This window comes from Haliotis rufescens, unplaced genomic scaffold, assembly GCF_023055435.1.
Source record: "Haliotis rufescens isolate VD_foot unplaced genomic scaffold, xgHalRufe1.0.p SCAF_9, whole genome shotgun sequence".
Taxonomy (NCBI): domain Eukaryota; kingdom Metazoa; phylum Mollusca; class Gastropoda; order Lepetellida; family Haliotidae; genus Haliotis; species Haliotis rufescens.
This window is the reverse complement of record NW_025964383.1, coordinates 17,846,991-17,866,512: the sequence shown is the minus strand read 5'-3', so window position 1 is coordinate 17,866,512 and position 19,522 is coordinate 17,846,991. Positions and strand designations below refer to the sequence as shown.

At 41.0% G+C, this 19,522-nt stretch overlaps 1 protein-coding gene and 1 long non-coding RNA gene across 3 annotated transcripts; both read right to left on the bottom strand.

Moving 5' to 3' along the window:
* Nucleotides 1-2,445: 2,445 nt before the first annotated feature.
* Nucleotides 2,446-4,345, bottom strand: LOC125377528. The gene is made up of 2 exons (XR_007219680.1): nucleotides 2,985-4,345; nucleotides 2,446-2,804 (listed from the first exon to the last, which is right to left on the bottom strand). It is a non-coding gene; the product is annotated as an uncharacterized LOC125377528 (long non-coding RNA).
* A 1,212-nt stretch (nucleotides 4,346-5,557) lies between these two features.
* LOC124119836 lies at nucleotides 5,558-19,342 on the bottom strand. Of its 2 annotated transcripts, none has more exons than XM_046482492.2 (4): nucleotides 19,218-19,342; nucleotides 15,723-15,901; nucleotides 10,761-10,850; nucleotides 5,558-8,162 (listed from the first exon to the last, which is right to left on the bottom strand). In XM_046482492.2, exons 2-4 carry the CDS (start codon nucleotides 15,850-15,852, stop codon nucleotides 7,531-7,533), a joined length of 852 nt encoding a protein of 283 aa, XP_046338448.2. In that variant the 5' UTR covers nucleotides 15,853-15,901; nucleotides 19,218-19,342; the 3' UTR covers nucleotides 5,558-7,530. The 2 variants fall into 2 exon arrangements, with proteins under 2 accessions (XP_046338448.2, XP_046338447.2); XM_046482491.2 differs by having other exon boundaries at nucleotides 19,317-19,333.
* Between the last annotated feature and the right edge of the window lie 180 nt (nucleotides 19,343-19,522).

Sequence of the window (19,522 nt, the reverse complement as noted above, 5' to 3'; positions counted from 1 at the left end):
GCGGTCTAGTCGCGGTATCAACAATCCACCCCTTGTCAAGGGGTTCAAAGACACAGTGGAAATATTTGGTAGTTATCATGCCACCACGGGGTTCAATGGGAGAGTAAAATATTTACTGGGTACTCGTTCTCTCATCATGACTGGGTTGAAAAAGAGAGACGTGTTGATATTGAAATGGTTGTCTGACTTTCACTGATTTAGGATGCAAAGGGCACAGAACTGATGAATAAAGAATTGCCTGAGTGTGTATTTGGTTTGAGCTCCAGTGAGTTATGAATCGAAAAACCCATGTGCAAACCGCGTGAATCCGTGTAATTGATTATGTCATGAATATGTGATCATAAATCACCATCAAATGGTACCAGGTGTTCGCGAAAAGGTGAGCGCATCCTGCACCACCGGTGGCACCCGTCACAAACACATGCAAAAGCAAGTCAATTGTTCACCGGAAGTAACAAATCCAAATAAGGAATTGCATCTGACATAATTTTTGTCACGTATACGTCAATTTGGAAATGTCCTCAACATAATAAGTTTTATATCTTTACTGAGGCTCTGAATGTTGTAACCTTGATCAAACAACTTTTGAGCAAGAGTCGGTTGACGCTCTTGTCTCCATAGAAAGCAGATTCCATGGTTCCCCAGAAGTTTTGTTTGTTTGTTGTTCAACACATATTCCAGCTATACGACGGCGGTCTGTAAATAATCGAGTCTGGACCAGATAATCCAGTGATTAACATCATGAGCATCGATCTACACAATCAGGATACGATGACATGCATCAACCAAGTCAGCGAGCCTGACACCCAATCCCCGTTAGTCGCCTCTTACGACAAGCATTGTCCACTTTTACGGCAAGAATGGGCTGTTGAAGTTCTATTCTACCCCGGATCTTTACGGGTCCGTTGGATCTGTGACGGCTTCGGGATGTGATTGTACGCTCGTCGAACCATTTTCCCTAATAAGGGTCCTGTGGTTCGTGATATTCCTCTGTTGGGTCTTGAAGTCGATAAATCCAGACTTAAACATGTCAGGAATATATTGAGAAAGTTTGTTGACACCAACCGGCTGTGACGATAGTTAACAGATAGTTTCTCCCTAATTTGCCATTGGTCTTTTGTACAACCGTCCAAGTTTGACGAGTGATGAATACTTCCCTTAGGGGGCGGGGGGGGGGGGGGGGGGGGGTCCGGGTAGCCTAGTAGTTTGCTCGTCACGCTGAAGACCCAGGTTTGATTCCCGACATGGGTACAATGTGTGAAGCCCATTTCTGGTGTCCTCCGCCGTGATATTGCTGGAATATTGGTAAAAGCGGCGTAAAACCACACTCACACACACTTCCCTTAGATTGGCACAACACAGCCAGGGTTAGTTAGATCTGCGTATTGTCTGATAGATTTGGGCGTGGCTTTGCTGTCAATGGCACCACTAACGGTCTTCAAAAGTCGCCCTTCAAAGTGAGCCAAGGTTTGACCGTTGTAGTTCACACCAATAGAAAACTGATCAGTCTGTAAATTTACTTGTTCGTCTTGTGTAGATTCCAGTTTACAGTTGTAGAAATAAGTGATGTATGGCAAACCTTGGGCTGAGGTGACATTAAAAATAACAGATTCACACAAAGTAGGATATAAATCTTTAAAAATCATATATGAAATGATTTTTTATCAAAGAGAGAGTATGTTTACCAAATAATTTTGAGTTAATAGTTTTTTCTAAATTGGGTAAATACTTCCATTGCATTTTTAAAATATGTTTTCCCGTTTCTCAAAAATTGGAGTGTCCATTCCGTGGGGACCACCTTGTCTGCCAGAATGTTCCGACGTCTGGGGGATATTCTTGGCTAGAAATCGTAGGCCCAGACGATCCACCAGAGGAAAGAACCGAAAGGCCTCTTGAAGGAGAGAGTGTGTCGTCCCTCAGGCACCAAAACCACCGTCTTGGTGGCGATGGCAAGTTGAGTGTTCCAGGGGTGTTCCTTCCAACGTGTTATCACCAGTATAAGCAGCTAACTACAGGTTTTTGATGTTAGTTGAAAGTTAGTCAGGCTTTTTGACTAGCCCTGGTACCATTCTCTGCTGAAAGATTGGTTGGTTGGTTTGTTGTTTAACGCCGCACTCAGCAATATTCCAGCTATATGACGGCAGTCTGTAAATAATCGAGTCTGGACCAGACAATCCAGTGAATGATATCATGAGCATCGATCCACGCAATTGGGATCGATGACATGCATCAACCAAGTCAGCGAGCCTGACCACCCGATCCCGTTTTAGTCGCCTTTTACGACAAGCATAGTCTCCTTTTACGGCAAGCATGGGTTGCTGTAGACCTATTCTACCCTGGATCTTCACGGGTCTCTGCTGAAAGAAGTCGTCCACCTCAGCATCGTTCCACATATGTAAACTTTACAATCAGTAAATTACAACAACACACAAAACCAAATCCCAGTTGTTTTCAATATATGGTTTATTCTCCACAGAATCGGTTGGAATGGGTTCAAATCTCACACAAGAGGTGTACGGGATGAAAAGTTCTCTAAAATGGGTGGAATGTAAGTAGGTTGACTAAATACAATCACAAAGTCCTTCTAAAAATATTCATGTAATGCTGATAAAAAACATCTACATACAATTATTTATTATTGCATACATAAACCTAACTTTAAACACCTTACAGTTATCATCTAAACTGAGGTACAGACCACACAACACATATATTGCTCACTTAATAACATTTTCATTTTGATCAGTGAAAACAATTCCATATATAATTCTTAACCAAATGAACTGTCAACATATGTGACCAACCTTGAGTGAGTGAGTGAGTATGGTTTTACGCCGCTTTTAGCAATATTCCAGCAATATCACGGCGGGGGACACCAGAAATGTGCTTCACACATTGTACCCATGTCGGGAATCGAACCCGGGTCTTTGGCGTGACGAGCGAACGCTTTAACCACTAGGCTACCCGACCGCCCCTCGACCAACCTTGAGATCAGGGACCTTATGGGTAAAAAATCAAATTTTGACTTCTCAAATTTTAGTGAAGGAGTGAGTTGGGTTTAACACCGCTTTTAACAGTATTCCAGTAATATCGCGCGTGTCAGCTTAATGTGGGGGGAAGCCCGAAGTGATGCAGGTCTCAGACATTTAACACTTCGGTGAAACCCACGAGCACAGTAATGGTGCTGACAAACCTAGAAACATAATCGGGGCGAACCAGGATTCAAACCCACAATCATAGGTTTCTGGCGTGCCCAAGGGATGCAACTCTGCACAGCTAATTGTGGCACCTTAGATGATTGGGCCACCCTTTACTTTAATGCCCTAGATCAGAGCATGGGGAATGTAATAAGTATTATATATTGGGACTTCTTTAATGTTCGAAAATGGATCTTGCACTTATTGCACTCTTATTAAGCCCTTTAAACATTTAATGCAATAATTATCTGTAGAATGTCAGCACCTGGATGTTTTCCCACAGGAGATAATGGTCAAGTATGCACAATAATATTTGTTTGTGTGTTGTTTAACCCCACGCTCACTCTAAACACAATAAGGATGTCTGCTCATGTGGTCTTGATTTCACTGCATATTCAGGATGTGTCTGAATGAATCAGGAGTTCAATATATCTATCTTGAGTTTATCTCTCACTAAAATGAAGCCGTACAACCCAGAATCCTAGACGATTGGTCAAATTGTCAAAGATACAGCGTCATATATCAAAGAAAAAGTGAATCAATTCACATTTAGCGACAGGTCAATAGAGTAGCACCACAACATAGTTTAAGTTATGATGATTTTAGCCTGCTTAGGGCGTGCTTATTGAGTAGGGCACTTAATACGGCTACTATGGTAGTTTATATTGATATAAACTTTATTGCGACATCATTGTGTCCATTCTGTGCTATAATGCACTGGAATTTAATTGCTGTAGAAAGCATTCAATTGCATAAGTCAGATGTACTTTTGACATAACTGACCAATCACAACTGACCAATCACAACGCTTCATTTCACAATCTAACAAACCACATAATCATAAAAAGAATCACATTTCTATGATGGTACAAAAATGATACAATAATCATATACAGATGATACATCTGGCCAGTCTTATAGGAAAGATACATCATTGATACATTGAAATGAAATAACTGCTGTTAGTTGATATGTTGGGAGGATGAGCATCTTTAAAGTGTAAAAATCCACTATTGTTGCCACATAGCAATATTCCATCTGTATGACGGCAGTCTGTAAATAATCAAATCCGGACCAGACAACCCAGTGATTGACAACATGAGCATCAGTCTATGCAATTGGGATACGACATGTATCAACCAAGTCAGCAAGCCTGACCGATCCCATAAGTCACCTCTCACGACAAGCATAGTCGCTTTTTACAACAAGCATGGTTTGCTGAAGACCTATTCTACCCCGAAAATTCACAGGAGGGGTGCATAAATGTGTCACGCTTGTGGAGGGTGACTGGAGGACAAACAGACACACATCTTTCTTACAGACGGCTCTGAACAAGAGGGCCTATATACAAATGAAATCAAACTCCCTTCACCAGTAATATGTATGAATAGAGGCAGATATGTGGCCAAAGGCATACTGAAAATATCCATAAATATTTCCAAATGTTTCAGTGCTGTCTATCATCATTCTATTTTAATATCAATAGTTGGTACGAAAAAATTTAAATAGAAAGTGAAAAAATAATCTAAATTTCATTTCATGCTTAAAAAATAGGAACTTATATTAGAAAAAAAAGGTCAAACTTGCCAGTCTCAGGTACCTAACTGAACCTCCTCAAATGTGCCTTATCTTCAATTGGTAAGTATGCCATTGTACCTCAATATCTATTCGATTTATGACGGAACACAGGGCAATTTTTTTCAACCTATCTCCATGATCTGCAGTTTCAGAAACTTGTAACAATCTAAACAATAATCATGATAATATGAAAACAATTCAAACATATCATACATACAAAACATGGTGCCACAATAATGTAGCTCACCTGGATCTGAAGTTGAAAATGTCATCAAGGACAGGTACTTAACTTCAGTTTCTGTTATCACTCATATGCAAATATCTCTGCATAAATACTGAGAGTAAGTTGGGTTTTAACTTTTAACAGTATTCCAGTTATATCACGGCGTGTCAGCTTATTGTGGGGGAAAGCCCCATGTGATGCAGGTCTCAGACAATTTACCACTTCAGTGAAACCCACGAGCACAGGTATGGTGCTGAAAAACCTAGAAACATATTTGGGGCGAACCGGGATTCGAACCCACAATCATAGGTTTCTGGCGTGCCCAAGGGATGCAACTCTGCACAGTGAATCGCGGCACCTTAGATGACTGGGCCACCAATGCCCCCTGCATAAATACCTGAGGGTTAGGGCTTGGATGAGTCCAAATTTACTACCCGGGTACCCGCCCCCCTATTTCCCTACCCTACCCGGGTATCCACTGTAGGTCTCAAAATGTCCGATTGGGATCTTTTTAAGCATAGCCCTGGCAAAACATATTTAGATACATGTATTAAACAATCTGGTCATGCATATGCTGAAGTTGACTTAAGTTATATCTTTATTCAACCATATGAAAAATCAGAAGGAATGGGTGCATAGTCAGAAAGAAAAACAAACATTAATGACTTGTAGTGTAACCATAGATTTCTAGATAAGTTTATTCATTAGACAATATATCATGTGACTAACCACAGGTCCGGGTAGTCCTGTGGATACCCGTATCCTACTCAGTACCTACCCGAAACGGGTACCCGAGTTACCCATCCCAGCCCTACTGAGGGCCATAAATAACACTAACATCCTAATGAGGCATATGCCAAAGTTTCTCTTCCCCAATCTGCCAATTATCAGAGAAGATGCATCTTGTGAGAATTTAAGAGCATAGTGAAAACAGAATGGTTAAATCAAGGTCATCATTTACACAAATGCTTAAAAAAACAGAACGTGTGTTAAGCCCCTTCAAACAAAACACATACCAAATTTCATTAACTTTTGGACATGTGGCTGAATGATGGCATAACTAGTTTTTTCAATATGGATGCTGTGGCATATGATATGAGATATGATTACTATGCTTTGGCAGATGATGAACGATGGACAACTGACAAACAAGCAACAACATCTGCCCTTCTGACTTTCAGCCAGGTGAGCTAAAATTGAGTTATTGCTAAAATTTGTTCAGAATATATGTTATATGTTCAACAATGTTATAACTGCTTGACTGGAAACAGTCATGATCGTCACTTTGGTATATGTTTAGGTACACACTATACCTACAGAAACAAACATAGAAATGGAAGGACTGTACCAAAGTACTCAGATATACATGCATTCTGATTGGTTCATACTGTTTTCACACAGTGCCTAGGTGGACGAGTCTTCTTGATAGGTACGGATAGGAGCAAGTGGTTACAAAATGAGATAAATATACTCTTTGAGAAAAACTGATTTCTTTTTCCTGCTTATTTACAATTTTCTGACTTACCTTACTCCGTAAGTCATAGTATCAGAGGCAGACTGAAAGAAGTTCTGGCACAAAGTATTTGTTTCACTTAAGTTGAATTGAGTGAAATATTGTTGTTATATTTGCAGATAAATTTCATCACTAGGTACATCCTAAGTTATCATTATGCAGACAGAAGGTGCCTACACCACAACCTTAATCACAGACAACTTTATTTCCTAATCATCAAACCGCCGACTCATGCACACGAAGATTTCGTTGGAAATAAAGAGTGAGTGGGTATGGTTTTACGCCGCTTTTAGCAATATTCCAGCAATATCACAGCGGGGGACACCAGAAATGGGCTTCACACATTGTATCCATGTCGGGAATCGAACCCGGGTCTTCGGCGTGACGAGCGAACGCTTTAACCACTAGGCTACCCGACCGCCCCTGGAAATAAAGAACAATATCATTTGAGCTTGTTTTGTATGTCTACCAAATTTGTTATTGCAATATGGCACATTTTATATGATCACAGATAAGATACATTTAATATGATTACGGATAAGATGCATTTAATATGATTACGGATTAGATACATTAAATATGATCACGGACTAGGTGTATTGCAGATTCAGCTGTATTTCAATAATACAACAGTGCGTCAGCTTTGCGTCAAGGAAGATCCAGCCTTTTGGAAAAAAATAATTTATGACTCATCCCCAGGACTAATTGTAAACCATAATTCACTAGTCCTCAGAATTTGTATCTAGTCTTGCTTGAACCAGTAAAAAAATGTTTACTATGTTAAATGTCAGTCTCATTCAGTTGCAATTTGCAGCCAAATTGATGCCATTCTTTGACAGATTAACTATAGTAATATGAAAGAATCGTGTGGTCCTTAACTTCTTTTGAATAATATATCATAATAGAACGGTACACTGGATAATCGGGGATGTGATGCTGTATTAAGATGCAAGATGCACGAATACCTACAAAGTCTAATGACACTTCACATAAACAAACTAAGCAAATTCCTAATTCTACTACATCACACGTCCCAGCACGGTACCGAGCGTTGTCAAGACAACACACATAATCAACTCCTCCTTATAACACAGCTGAAAGAAAGGAATTTCATTTTTCCTCGCCCATCTGAGAAACACAACAACAGGAATAACAACGTGTAAGAAGTCCGGTATCATCAAGCCGATATTCCGAACATTCTGGAACGCTGTTCCATGTCCCTCCAGAACGTGAGAAATAAACTGATCCAGTCCGCTGACAAGAATATGAATAGTGTTGATGGTAACGATGGCAGAGATCTTCCACGATGCTACATCGTTCTGCGCGTTGCAGAGGCTGAGGACGATGACAGTGGCGATGATCTCGGTGATGGCGAAGAACATGTGGTGTTTGAAGTAGGTGTAGAACTCCTCGTTGTAGTAGCTGAAGAAGGACCACCAGGAGTAGTAGTGGGGGTACAGGTTGGCGACGTACAGCAGGAACATGCTCCATCGCACTGACCCGCGGCGGAACAACGCCACCAGGTACTTGACGCTCTCGTAGAACAGCAGAACGAAGATGACTGTAGCGATCCAGATCTTGAAGGTTTCCTTCGTAGCGTTGAAGTAGATGTGCTTGTAGGCAACACCCGGGCCCGGCATCTCGTAACGACCTGCGAATATTTGATTGAGTGATTGAGTGGTTGATTGATTGATTGATTGATTGATTGATTGATTGATTGATTGATAGGGAGTGAGTGAGTGAGTGAGTGAGTGAGTGAGTGAGTGAGTGAGCAAGTGAGTGAGTGAGAGTTGGATTTAGCGCATTTTAAAAGTATTCCAGTTATATCATGGCGTTGTGAATATTTAAGCAATATGATGTTAGTAACACAAGAATTATATGTAAGTCTACCAAGAAAAACAAGAAAAGAATTTGACATTTTTCAATGAATTGTACATTTACATACTTATCCTATCTCACATTATATCTTTGAACCACTTGTTGGTTTGTTTTTCCCATGCATGATTTCTTGATGTTTACGACACTGGGCAGTGTTTCAAATGTTTTATTTATTTCGCTGTTGAGAACCAGCTTCTTCGTGTACGTCTCACAGTTGTAGTCTTTACAGGCTAGGGTATCTGCACCCCAGCATCCAAACGTGGGATAAACGCATTGAGACAGGATCAGAGTAAACATTAGGAAATTTTCCAATAAATTGTATATTTATATACTTATCTCAAGACAAGGTCTTGCACCAGGATATATCAAGAACATGATTTGTGAGTATGAACCTAGACGTAATTATGCGTTCAGGTGATCAACATTTACTGATTTGGTGATTGCTGCTTTGCACAGATTCTCCAACATTGTCGAACAGCCTACAACTTGACATCAGAAGTTCACAAGACCTGGTGAGGTGAGGTGAAATGGGGTTTAACGTCGCATCCAAGTTATTGCACTTACCGTATTTTCTTGAGTATAGTGCGCACTTTTTTTCGAAAAAACACAGCTGTGTAGAAGGGGGTGCGCATTATACACGAATTATGAGTTTGGATGTTTTTTTCCCCTAAGGAAAGACATTACCGTGAGCACGAAACACCGGGAATACCATGTCAACAAATCCATACTGAAGTACGCAAAATAATTATGTAATTACACTGTCTGGCTATAAAAAGTGTTCTTTGTATATCTGGACTTATGTTTGTAACTTATTTCATTGATTTTATTCAAAATTTCTTATAATATTGTTTTTATTAATTTCGGCGAAATCGTGTGTGAAGCGATCGGAAGATCGCACAACTCACCGTTATTAACAGCAACCACAGCCAGAATACCGCTATTGACGCCTTGAAACAAACTTTAGTTGACAGAGAATGGATACATATATCATAAATGAAATACTTTGACTCGTTAAAAGTCATATTTGTTTTTGTTTGACGATTCTATGTCAACATAAAATTCTCGCGATCACGTGATCACGTGCGCGTGAGCCTTGACGGTGACTGGTCAGACATGTTCCATGTAAAAAATAATACCCGGGAATAGCGATCAGCTGCTTCGCTTAGGGTTATTATTATTTTAAATATGTTTAGTAAAGGTTGCATATAATTAAGAAAAAAATGGAATATATTATTCCTGATAAATAAAAATAGTTTCAGATACAATTGTTGCCGATCCTTGCATTAAAATTTTTATAAAGTTATATCATTGGGTGTGTCTTGACCGAATCACCGGTCGATTCCAAGAAAACGTGTGTACAGCTGATTGCTGTTTCCAGCTTAGTTTACGAGAAAATACGCAAGGTAATCTTAATCCCTAAATATAAAACAATGCCTAGCAGAACAATAAATACTATTTAAACGGTAAATAAACATGTCTGGTGATTTTTTATCTCAAATTTCGAATTTGTACTGACGAAGTTTCTCAGCACCCGTTCGTTTGCCGGACTTCGCTGAAAGGGTACGGTGTAAAAAATTTCTGCGCATAATATTCAAATTTCTTTTTTTCCAAAATATTGAACCCGCTGGAGGGGGGTGCGCATTATACATGGGTGCGCACTATACTCAAGAAAATACGGTATATAGCAAAGTGCATGCACGTGTGTGTGTGTGTGTGTGGCTGCTTGTACTAGTCCGGACTGATGCCGATTTAAAGTGCTAGTTCACTGAGATACCATGCCGCAATTTAACATGAATACCCCACTCAGACACAGTATACTGACTCCGAGCCGACCAGTCCTTGTTTTAGCCCCTAATGCCGAACGCCAGACAGGGTAACAACAAGTACCATCTTTTAACGTCTTTTGGTATGACGCGGCTGGGGATCGAACCCCAGACCTTCCGCTCTCCGGGCGGACGCTCTACCATTAGACCACGGAGGCGGTCTCCCAAGACCTGGGCAGCTTCCAGAGCAGACTGAAGACCTACCTCTTCAGGAACACTTACTTGTAGTAATAACCCCTCTGTGGCTTCCCTTATTATTATTATTATTATTATTATTATTATATGCCCACCCAACAATCCCTGCATCTTAGGTCCTCTTGCCTGTCAGCTCTGATGAAAGAGAATGATGTGTCAGAGATAGACACATGATCAGGTCGTGTAAGGTCACTATGCACAGGATTACGTGCGTGACCCATTTGTAGGGTGGTGACCATGGTGATGCTGGGATGTGTTCAGGTGAATTGTTTTCAGGAGCTGGAAACTTTGTTCAAGCAAGCAAGCTACCTGGGCCAGCCCTAGTCTACATTCTCCTACAGACAGCTTCTCACCTCTGAACACTGTGTCGAAGCAGGTACATCCGCAGCCATACCTGTCAATGGGAGGTTTGTCTGGCACCCAGATCAGCCGGTAAAACACCCCTGGAACAAACAATGTCTCAATGTTGCTTAATGTTGCACTCAGCAATATTCAAGTTTGATGACGTCAGTCTATAAGTAATCAAGTCTGGACCAGACAATCTAGTGATTGACATCATGAGCATTAATCCATTAATAACTCGGACACGATGACATACATCAAACAAGTCACCAAGTCTGACCACCTGATCCATTTAGTCATATAGAATACTAAACGAGCTCCCGCGTAATACCAATTTTATGAAACGAGTGAATAGTTGTGGTATCTGACAAGCGAAAGTTTCATAAAATTGGTTTTACACGGAAGCGAGTTTAGTATTTTATTTATTACTTGCAATTTATAGCGTTTTTTGAATTATACTGTTGAGTATGAATAGGCTGACACCTACATGATCCACGACATAGTCCAATTGAGTTTAACAGAATAATACTTCAAACACGTCAAAAGTTGAAACGTATGAATTTCATACCATACAACGGGTCTACCTTTAGAATTCACAAAATTATCGTAGGGCTAAGACTTTCGCATCTCACATACTTTAACTTAGACCAACGACTGTCGTTGGGCTACAATACGATCGCCTTGTGGAACGGGCCTTGCACCTCAAAGTTTTCAATAACGTCACAATACCCGAAGACATAATTTGTGGAATTTTGATGCAAGATCCATCGGCAAAACAATGCCATGTGACGTCAGCCTAGCAACAAGGTTGCTGGGGTCATTGAGTGTGCATAAGATCCTCTCAGTGATCTATCAACTCCACACGCAATGTCGTTGAATAAGCCAAGAGATGTTGAGAGCTTTCAATATTTGTCGTGAAACGTGTTCCGAGAGTACATAAGCACGTGTTTTGGTATTACACAATGTGTAATACAACTGTATGTTTATTAAACGGGTGATCTCTTCACTGGCAAGTAATAAACCTATTTATGACACGCATGGGTTGTTCCCATGGATCATTCACAATGTGTGTAGTACAGGGTTATCATATATGTTTGTTTGTTGTTTAACACCACACACAGCAATATTCCAGCTATATGACAGCAGTCTGTAAATAATCAAGTCTAGACCAGACAATCCAGTGATTGATATCATGAGCATCGATCCACGCAATTGGGATATGATGACATGCATCAACCAAGTCAGCAGAGCCTGGCCATCCAATCCCCGTTAGTCGCCTCTTAAGACAAGCATAGGCGCTTTTTATGGCAAGCATGGTCTGCTGAAGTCCTATTCTAACCTGGATCTTCACGGAAGGGTTATGATATAGGTAGTTCTTGGTTATCATATACGTTGTACAGGGAGAATGATATCATTCCTACTAAGACTCAACGAGATGAAGTTGAAAAACTACTCACGAATGTATTACAGGGTCATGTATATCTGGTATATGTTTTGGTTTGTTTGTTTGTTTGTTTGTTAATGCCACACTCAGCAATATTCCATGACATGGTCTCACTGAGGGGAGACACCAAGAAAGGGCTTCACACACTGGACCCAGTGTGTCGATCCATCCACTTACCCACTGCCCTGAATGAGTGAAGATGTTCTGTTAACTAATAACTGATGAAGCTGGCTAATTGTTTGTTTGTTTGTTGCTTAAGGTCACACACAGCAATATTCCAGCTATATGACGGTGGTCTGTAAATAATCGAGTCTGGACCAGACAATCCAGTGATTGACATCCTGTGCATTGATCTAAGCAATTGGGATACAATGACCTGCAAGAAGATATTCGGCTTGTCCCGGAATAACACGAGTTGGTCACGAATGATTTCATCACAACGAATTAATTCTAACTGGCATGTACACAGTGTCGCTATGTGGATGTGTGACGATATGTGGTGTCTGTACGGACATATGGCCCCTTTAAGTGTCCAATACTTTCATGAAATGTAGACAACTTCCATGGATCATTTGGTAAATGCATTCGTGATGCACGTAAACTTACTGGATCTTTGTAAGACATCAGTCCGGTGTCAGTCACAAACGACAGGGTGCGTGCGGTAACGCACAATTACCCATCAAAAGAAATCTAAATCTGTATTAATGCTTCAGTTGTGAGTGACTTTCGTTTGACTTTAAGACCAATATATCAGCTTCCAGCAAGGATCTAAACAGTAGCTTACTCTAACTCTAGTTGGTTGGTTTGTTGTTTTACGCCGCAATATTCCAGCTATATGACGGCGGTCTGTAAATAATCGAGTCTGGACCAGACAATCCAGTGATTGACATCCTGTGCATTGATCTAAGCAATTGGGATACAATGACATGCATCAACCAAGTCAGGGAGCATGACCACCCAATTCTGTTAGACGCCTCTCTAGACAAGCACAGTCGCCTTTTACGGCAAGCATGGGTTGCTGAAAACAAGCATGGGGTACTGGGGACCTATTCTGCCCTGGAATCCCCACTTGAAGACAAGCATGGGGTACTGGGGACCTATTCTGCCCTGGAATCCCCACTTGAAGAGAAGCATGGGGTACTGGGGACCTATTCTGCCCTGGAATCCCCACTTGAAGACAAGCATGGGGTACTGGGGACCTATTCTGCCCTGGAATCCCCACTTGAAGACAAGCATGGGGTACTGGGGACCTATTCTGCCCTGGAATCCCCACTTGAAGACAAGCATGGGGTACTGGGGGCCTATTCTGCCCTGGAATCTCTACTGGAAGACAAGCAAGGGGTACTGGGGACCTATTTGCCCTGGAACCACCATGTGTAAAGACACATACCTATGTGTAGGAGGGAGACAAACCTATGTGTAGGAGGGAGACATACCTATGTGTAGGAAGGATACATACCTATGTGTAGGAAGGAGACATACCTATGTGTAGGAGGGAGACATACCTATGTGTAGGAAGGAGACATACCTATGTGTAGGAGGGAGACATACCTATGTGTAGGAAGGAGACATACCTACGTGTAGGAGGGAGACATACCTATGTGTAGGAGGAAGACATACCTATGTGTAGGAAGGAGACATACCTATGTGTAGGAGGGAGACATACCTATGTGTAGGAGGGAGAGATACCTATGTGTAGGAGGGAGACATACCTATGTGTAGGAAGGAGACATACCTATGTGTAGGAGGGAGACATACCTATGTGTAGGAAGGAGACATACCTATGTGTAGGAGGGGGACATACCTATGTGTAGGAAGGAGACATACCTATGTGTAGGAGGAAGACATACCAATGTGTAGGAAGGAGACATACCTATGTGTAGGAGGAAGACATACCTATGTGTAGGAGGGAGACATACCTATGTGTAGGAAGGAGACATACCTATGTGTAGGAGGAAGACATACCCATGTGTAGGAGGGAGACATACCTATGTGTAGGAGGGAGACATACCTATGTGTAGGAAGGAGACATACCTATGTGTAGGAGGGAGACATACCTATGTGTAGGAAGGAGACATACCTATGTGTAGGAGGGAGACATACCTATGTTTAGGAAGGAGACATACCTATGTGTAGGAAGGAGACATACCTATGTGTAGGAAGGAGACATACCTATGTGTAGGAGGGAGACATACCTATGTGTAGGAAGGAGACATACCTATGTGTAGGAGGAAGACATACCTATGTGTAGGAGGGAGACATACCTATGTGTAGGAGGGAGACATACCTATGTGTAGGAAGGAGACATACCTATGTGTAGGAGGAAGACATACCTATGTGTAGGAAGGAGACATACCTATGTGTAGGAGGGAGACATACCTATGTGTAGGAAGGAGACATACCTATGTGTAGGAGGAAGACATACCTATGTGTAGGAGGGAGACATACCTATGTGTAGGAGGGAGACATACCTATGTGTAGGAAGGAGACATACCTATGTGTAGGAGGAAGACATACCTATGTGTAGGAGGGAGACATACCTATGTGTAGGAGGGAGACATACCTATGTGTAGGAAGGAGACATACCTATGTGTAGGAGGGAGACATACCTATGTGTAGGAAGGAGACATACCTATGTGTAGGAGGGAGACATACCTATGTTTAGGAAGGAGACATACCTATGTGTAGGAAGGAGACATACCTATGTGTAGGAAGGAGACATACCTATGTGTAGGAGGGAGACATACCTATGTGTAGGAAGGAGACATACCTATGTGTAGGAGGAAGACATACCTATGTGTAGGAGGGAGACATACCTATGTGTAGGAGGGAGACATACCTATGTGTAGGAAGGAGACATACCTATGTGTAGGAGGAAGACATACCTATGTGTAGGAGGGAGACATACCTATGTGTAGGAGGGAGACATACCTATGTGTAGGAAGGAGACATACCTATGTGTAGGAGGAAGACATACCTATGTGTAGGAGGGAGACATACCTATGTGTAGGAAGGAGACATACCTATGTGTAGGAGGGGGACATACCTATGTGTAGGAAGGAGACATACCTATGTGTAGGAAGGAGACATACCTATGTGTAGGAAGGAGACATACCTATGTGTAGGAGGGAGACATACCTATGTGTAGGAAGGAGACATACCTATGTGTAGGAAGGAGACATACCTATGTGTAGGAGGGAGACATACCTATGTGTAGGAAGGAGACATACCTATGTGTAGGAAGGAGACATACCTATGTGTAGGAAGGAGACAAACCTATGTGTAGGAGGGAGACATACCTATGTGTAGGAGGGAGACATACCTATGTGTAGGTAGGAGACATACCTATGTGTAGGAGGGAGACATACCTATGTGTAGGAAGGAGACATACCTATGTGTAGGAAGGAGACATACCTATGTGTAGGAGGGAGACATACCTATGTGTTGGAGGGAGACATACCTATGTGTAGGAAGGAGACATACCTATGTGTAGGAGGGAGACATACCTATGTGTAGGAAGGAGACATACCTATGTGTAGGAAGGGCAACATAACGATGATCAAAGCCCCGAAGAAAACTGCATAAAATTTGTCCTTGAAGTTAAACCCTGACTGCTGGTAATGTAGGTCAGTCAGCTGTTTCTCCATGTACGCTTTCATCCTCTCCCGTGTCCCCGCGTCCTTGGACAACAGTCCGTCTTTATAATATCTGAAATGTTATATAATCCACTATTTTAATAGCGTTATTGTTGTTCATGCTTTAATACAGCAAAGCACATTTATTTTACCATTACATTCTGAAATAGTGAATTGTGAATGGTCCCTGAGATGTAATAAATAAATTGCAAGCGATTCTGTGAAATGTGATTGGCTGAGCAAGCAATTTGTTTACCTTCATGTTTCCTTAAACTGGAATAATATAAGGCCATGCAACTTGCAAGCTGTCATCATTTTTCACATTTGGGTAAAATATGTTTAAAGCTTGTACATTTTATCAACATCCTTAAAGAGGCTGTACAAAATGTTGATATCTCACATAAGAAATAAACGACATGTGAGCCTCTCATGGTTTATTATCCCTGCAGTGTTTTATTGTACGATAAACAACTCCCAATCATGGTTTATTTCTTAAGTAAAAGTGGTGCACACTTTAGGTTGGTTGTTTGTTTGTTGTTTAACGCCGCACTCAACAATATTCCAGCTATATGACGGCAGTCTGTAAATAATCAAGTCTGGACCAGACAATCCAGTGATTGATATCATGAGCATCGATCCAAGCAATTTGGATTGATGACATGCATCAACCAAGTCGGCGAGCCTGACCACTCGATCCAGCGAGTCGCCTTTTTACGACAAGCATATTCACCTTTTACGGCAAGCATGGGTTGCTGAAGACCTATTCTACCCCGGAATCTTCACGGGTCTGCACACTTTAGGACTCCACATGGCTCACAACAGTTGCTCAAGGGAGGATTGTTTGACTCATTTTTACAGGGTATCTGTAGAGGACTTTAAATGTCACACATTGAACAACTTTGAGTATTATTGTTTAAATTATGGCGTGGACACATAAAAGTCAACATAGGGGTACTAGAGTGAGAGAATGAGTGGGGTTTTATGCCCCTTTTAGCAATATTCCAGCAATATCATGCAGAGGACGCCAGAAATGGGCTTCACACATTGTACCCATGTCGGGAATCGAACCCGGGTTTTCGGGGTGACAAGCGAACACTTTAACCACTAGACTACCCGACCACACCAGGTGTACTTGAATAAATCATCACTGATCCCTGAATGACCCTCCAACCTTTTGAAAATTAAACTCAACCGATGACATATAGCTCATAAATCTGCAAAAACCAAAGAGCCAGAGGATATTTCTCGGCAGACAAACTATTTTCAGCCTTAATCGTACTATGAGTATAATGAGTTTCTGAAAAAATAAAATGTCATACATGTATTATCGACTCATTTAATTGAATTGATAAATCAGTCATGTTTTAATCGGGGCGGTAGGATTAATGAAATTGTGTTGTGATGTTAATTTATATATGTTCGCTGTGAAATGAAAGAAATTAAACATAAACTAGACATGAATCTCCTCCACTGGGGTGATGGCTGGCATTTGCGTGTGATGGAGGTCATATGAATGTTCTAAACTTAAACATGTACACTCCAAAGAAATTGGAACATCCGATTTTTTCACAAGACCTGATTGAGACTCTTTCAAGCGTTACTTTTTTTGTGTTTTGTCCATTTTGTTGATAACCATCCTGTACCAGTGTTTAAACATGCCAAACTGTGCCAGAGTTAAAACATTCAAGATCGTCCCCAGTTTTCAAGCAATAATATTGATGTCTGAACAATAAAAATATCTGCAATTCCTGGGAATGACCAGATGACCCTTCCTTTGAAAACGTTTTTGTGGCCCTAGGACCTTCTCAGTTACCGGTATCTATTTCTTAACCAATTTTTTCTTGTTGGATGTTTTTCAGAAAGGTGAACCAAACCGAAATACAACATGTACAAAGAGTCAGTGGCTGTGGTCATTATTGAGACATGAAAAGGACACAATAGTAAGACACCCATGCGTCATGCAACAACATAGAACATCACTAGGCAGGTGCAGGAGGTAATACAGGGTGCACTGCAGACAGGAGGCGCTACATGCGTTCATCAGATCGAGGATTCATTCATCACATCAAGGATAACCACAGGTACTGGGTCCCCCTCCACAATATTACTTTAGTGCTATGACTGTCGTACGTATGGGCGTTACGCAAAGATCAGATTGTGGAACAGGACTCTGGGTTGAATGACCATTTTGCGTTGCACTGGTGTATCATGATCAGTGAGTTGTTTCAGAGCAGAATTAAACCATGTGGTATTTATGTTGTACATTCAAGCTTCATCAAATTCTCTAGAATGAAGTACTGTATTGTTTTATTCGTGCCCCATGACCAACTTCTAGACTAATCTTGAGTAATCTTCTTAAGCAACCCTACCAAGATCCAAAGTTTACATGACAGTCCATATTTTGAGGTGTATATAACAAATCTTCTTACAGAAAATGCAGCAGTGTAGAACAGGTATATTTTTTTCTGGTAACTATCATCAAAAATGTCTTAGTTTCATAGATGTTCAAACTACATCATTTCTCTACCACAAGATCACTGACAACAAATGTAATGCTTTGTGCATGTTTTAATAAGCACCCTCCTTTGTCAATTTAGCATCCAGTGTGCTTGTTACAACAAACATGAATATATTCTATAATATTCTAAAATATTGGCTCCAACTTCTAAGTAACGATCATGATGATGAAGGACAGGGATGGACCCTCAAACAATGGCACTGGTCAATAAACCTTGCAGATGCATTTGAAATTGATTTATTATTTTACTTTGACTGGATTATTTGATATGCTCTGATTAAGGTGTCACACCCCGATTTTCATAACCAGAAACCACATACGAAGCACACACACACACACACACAGACACACACACACAGACACACACACACACACACACACACACACATATGATATATGATATAGTCCCTGACTCTTTACCAAACTGTCCTGCCAACAATAACCACACATCTAATCTCCAAAATAGTGTATTACTGGTACACACAAAAATGTATAATTTTATGTAAATTAAAATATTAAAAAGGGAAGATTATCTTTGCTTTGAGCCAACAAAACTTTCACCCCAAAAAATTATACATATAAATTTTCGCGTGTGAATGTACACGATAACCAAATCAGGATGACACAATTTTCTCATCATAGAATGAAAAGGTAAAAATAAACGGTGTACAAAAAGTGTATTGTGCTTTCCAACTGAAATAACGAAAAACGTTGTTATACACTCTCCTGTTATCCCATACGTGGTGCCTATATATATCTAAGGGAACTACACACATTTTTCTAGTCAGTAACTCTACTACTAGTCTGATTTTTTCCATGCTTGTTGGGTGCAGGCAAAGCACAGTGTCACAACAACAAGTGATACCGTTACCTCGAAGATAAATTGAAAGATAATTAGAAGTTTGCCCCTGGAATCGCTTTCACAGAATACGAGGCGATAATAATGAAGAGAAGGAAATTTCAAGCCCACCTGTCCGCCATTCTGAAATAAACAAGGTCAAGGTAAAATACGACTTCCGGGTCCATTGGTAGGTTAGTCAAGCTCCTCACAGCGATAGCCCGTTCGCGGTGCTCTCTATACTGAGAGTGTAACGAAGGTGTCACGCGCTGGGAAGGAGCTTGTAGTCTCCTGTCTACATTTGCAACGCACCAATAGTAGAACCGGTGAGGAGCGCG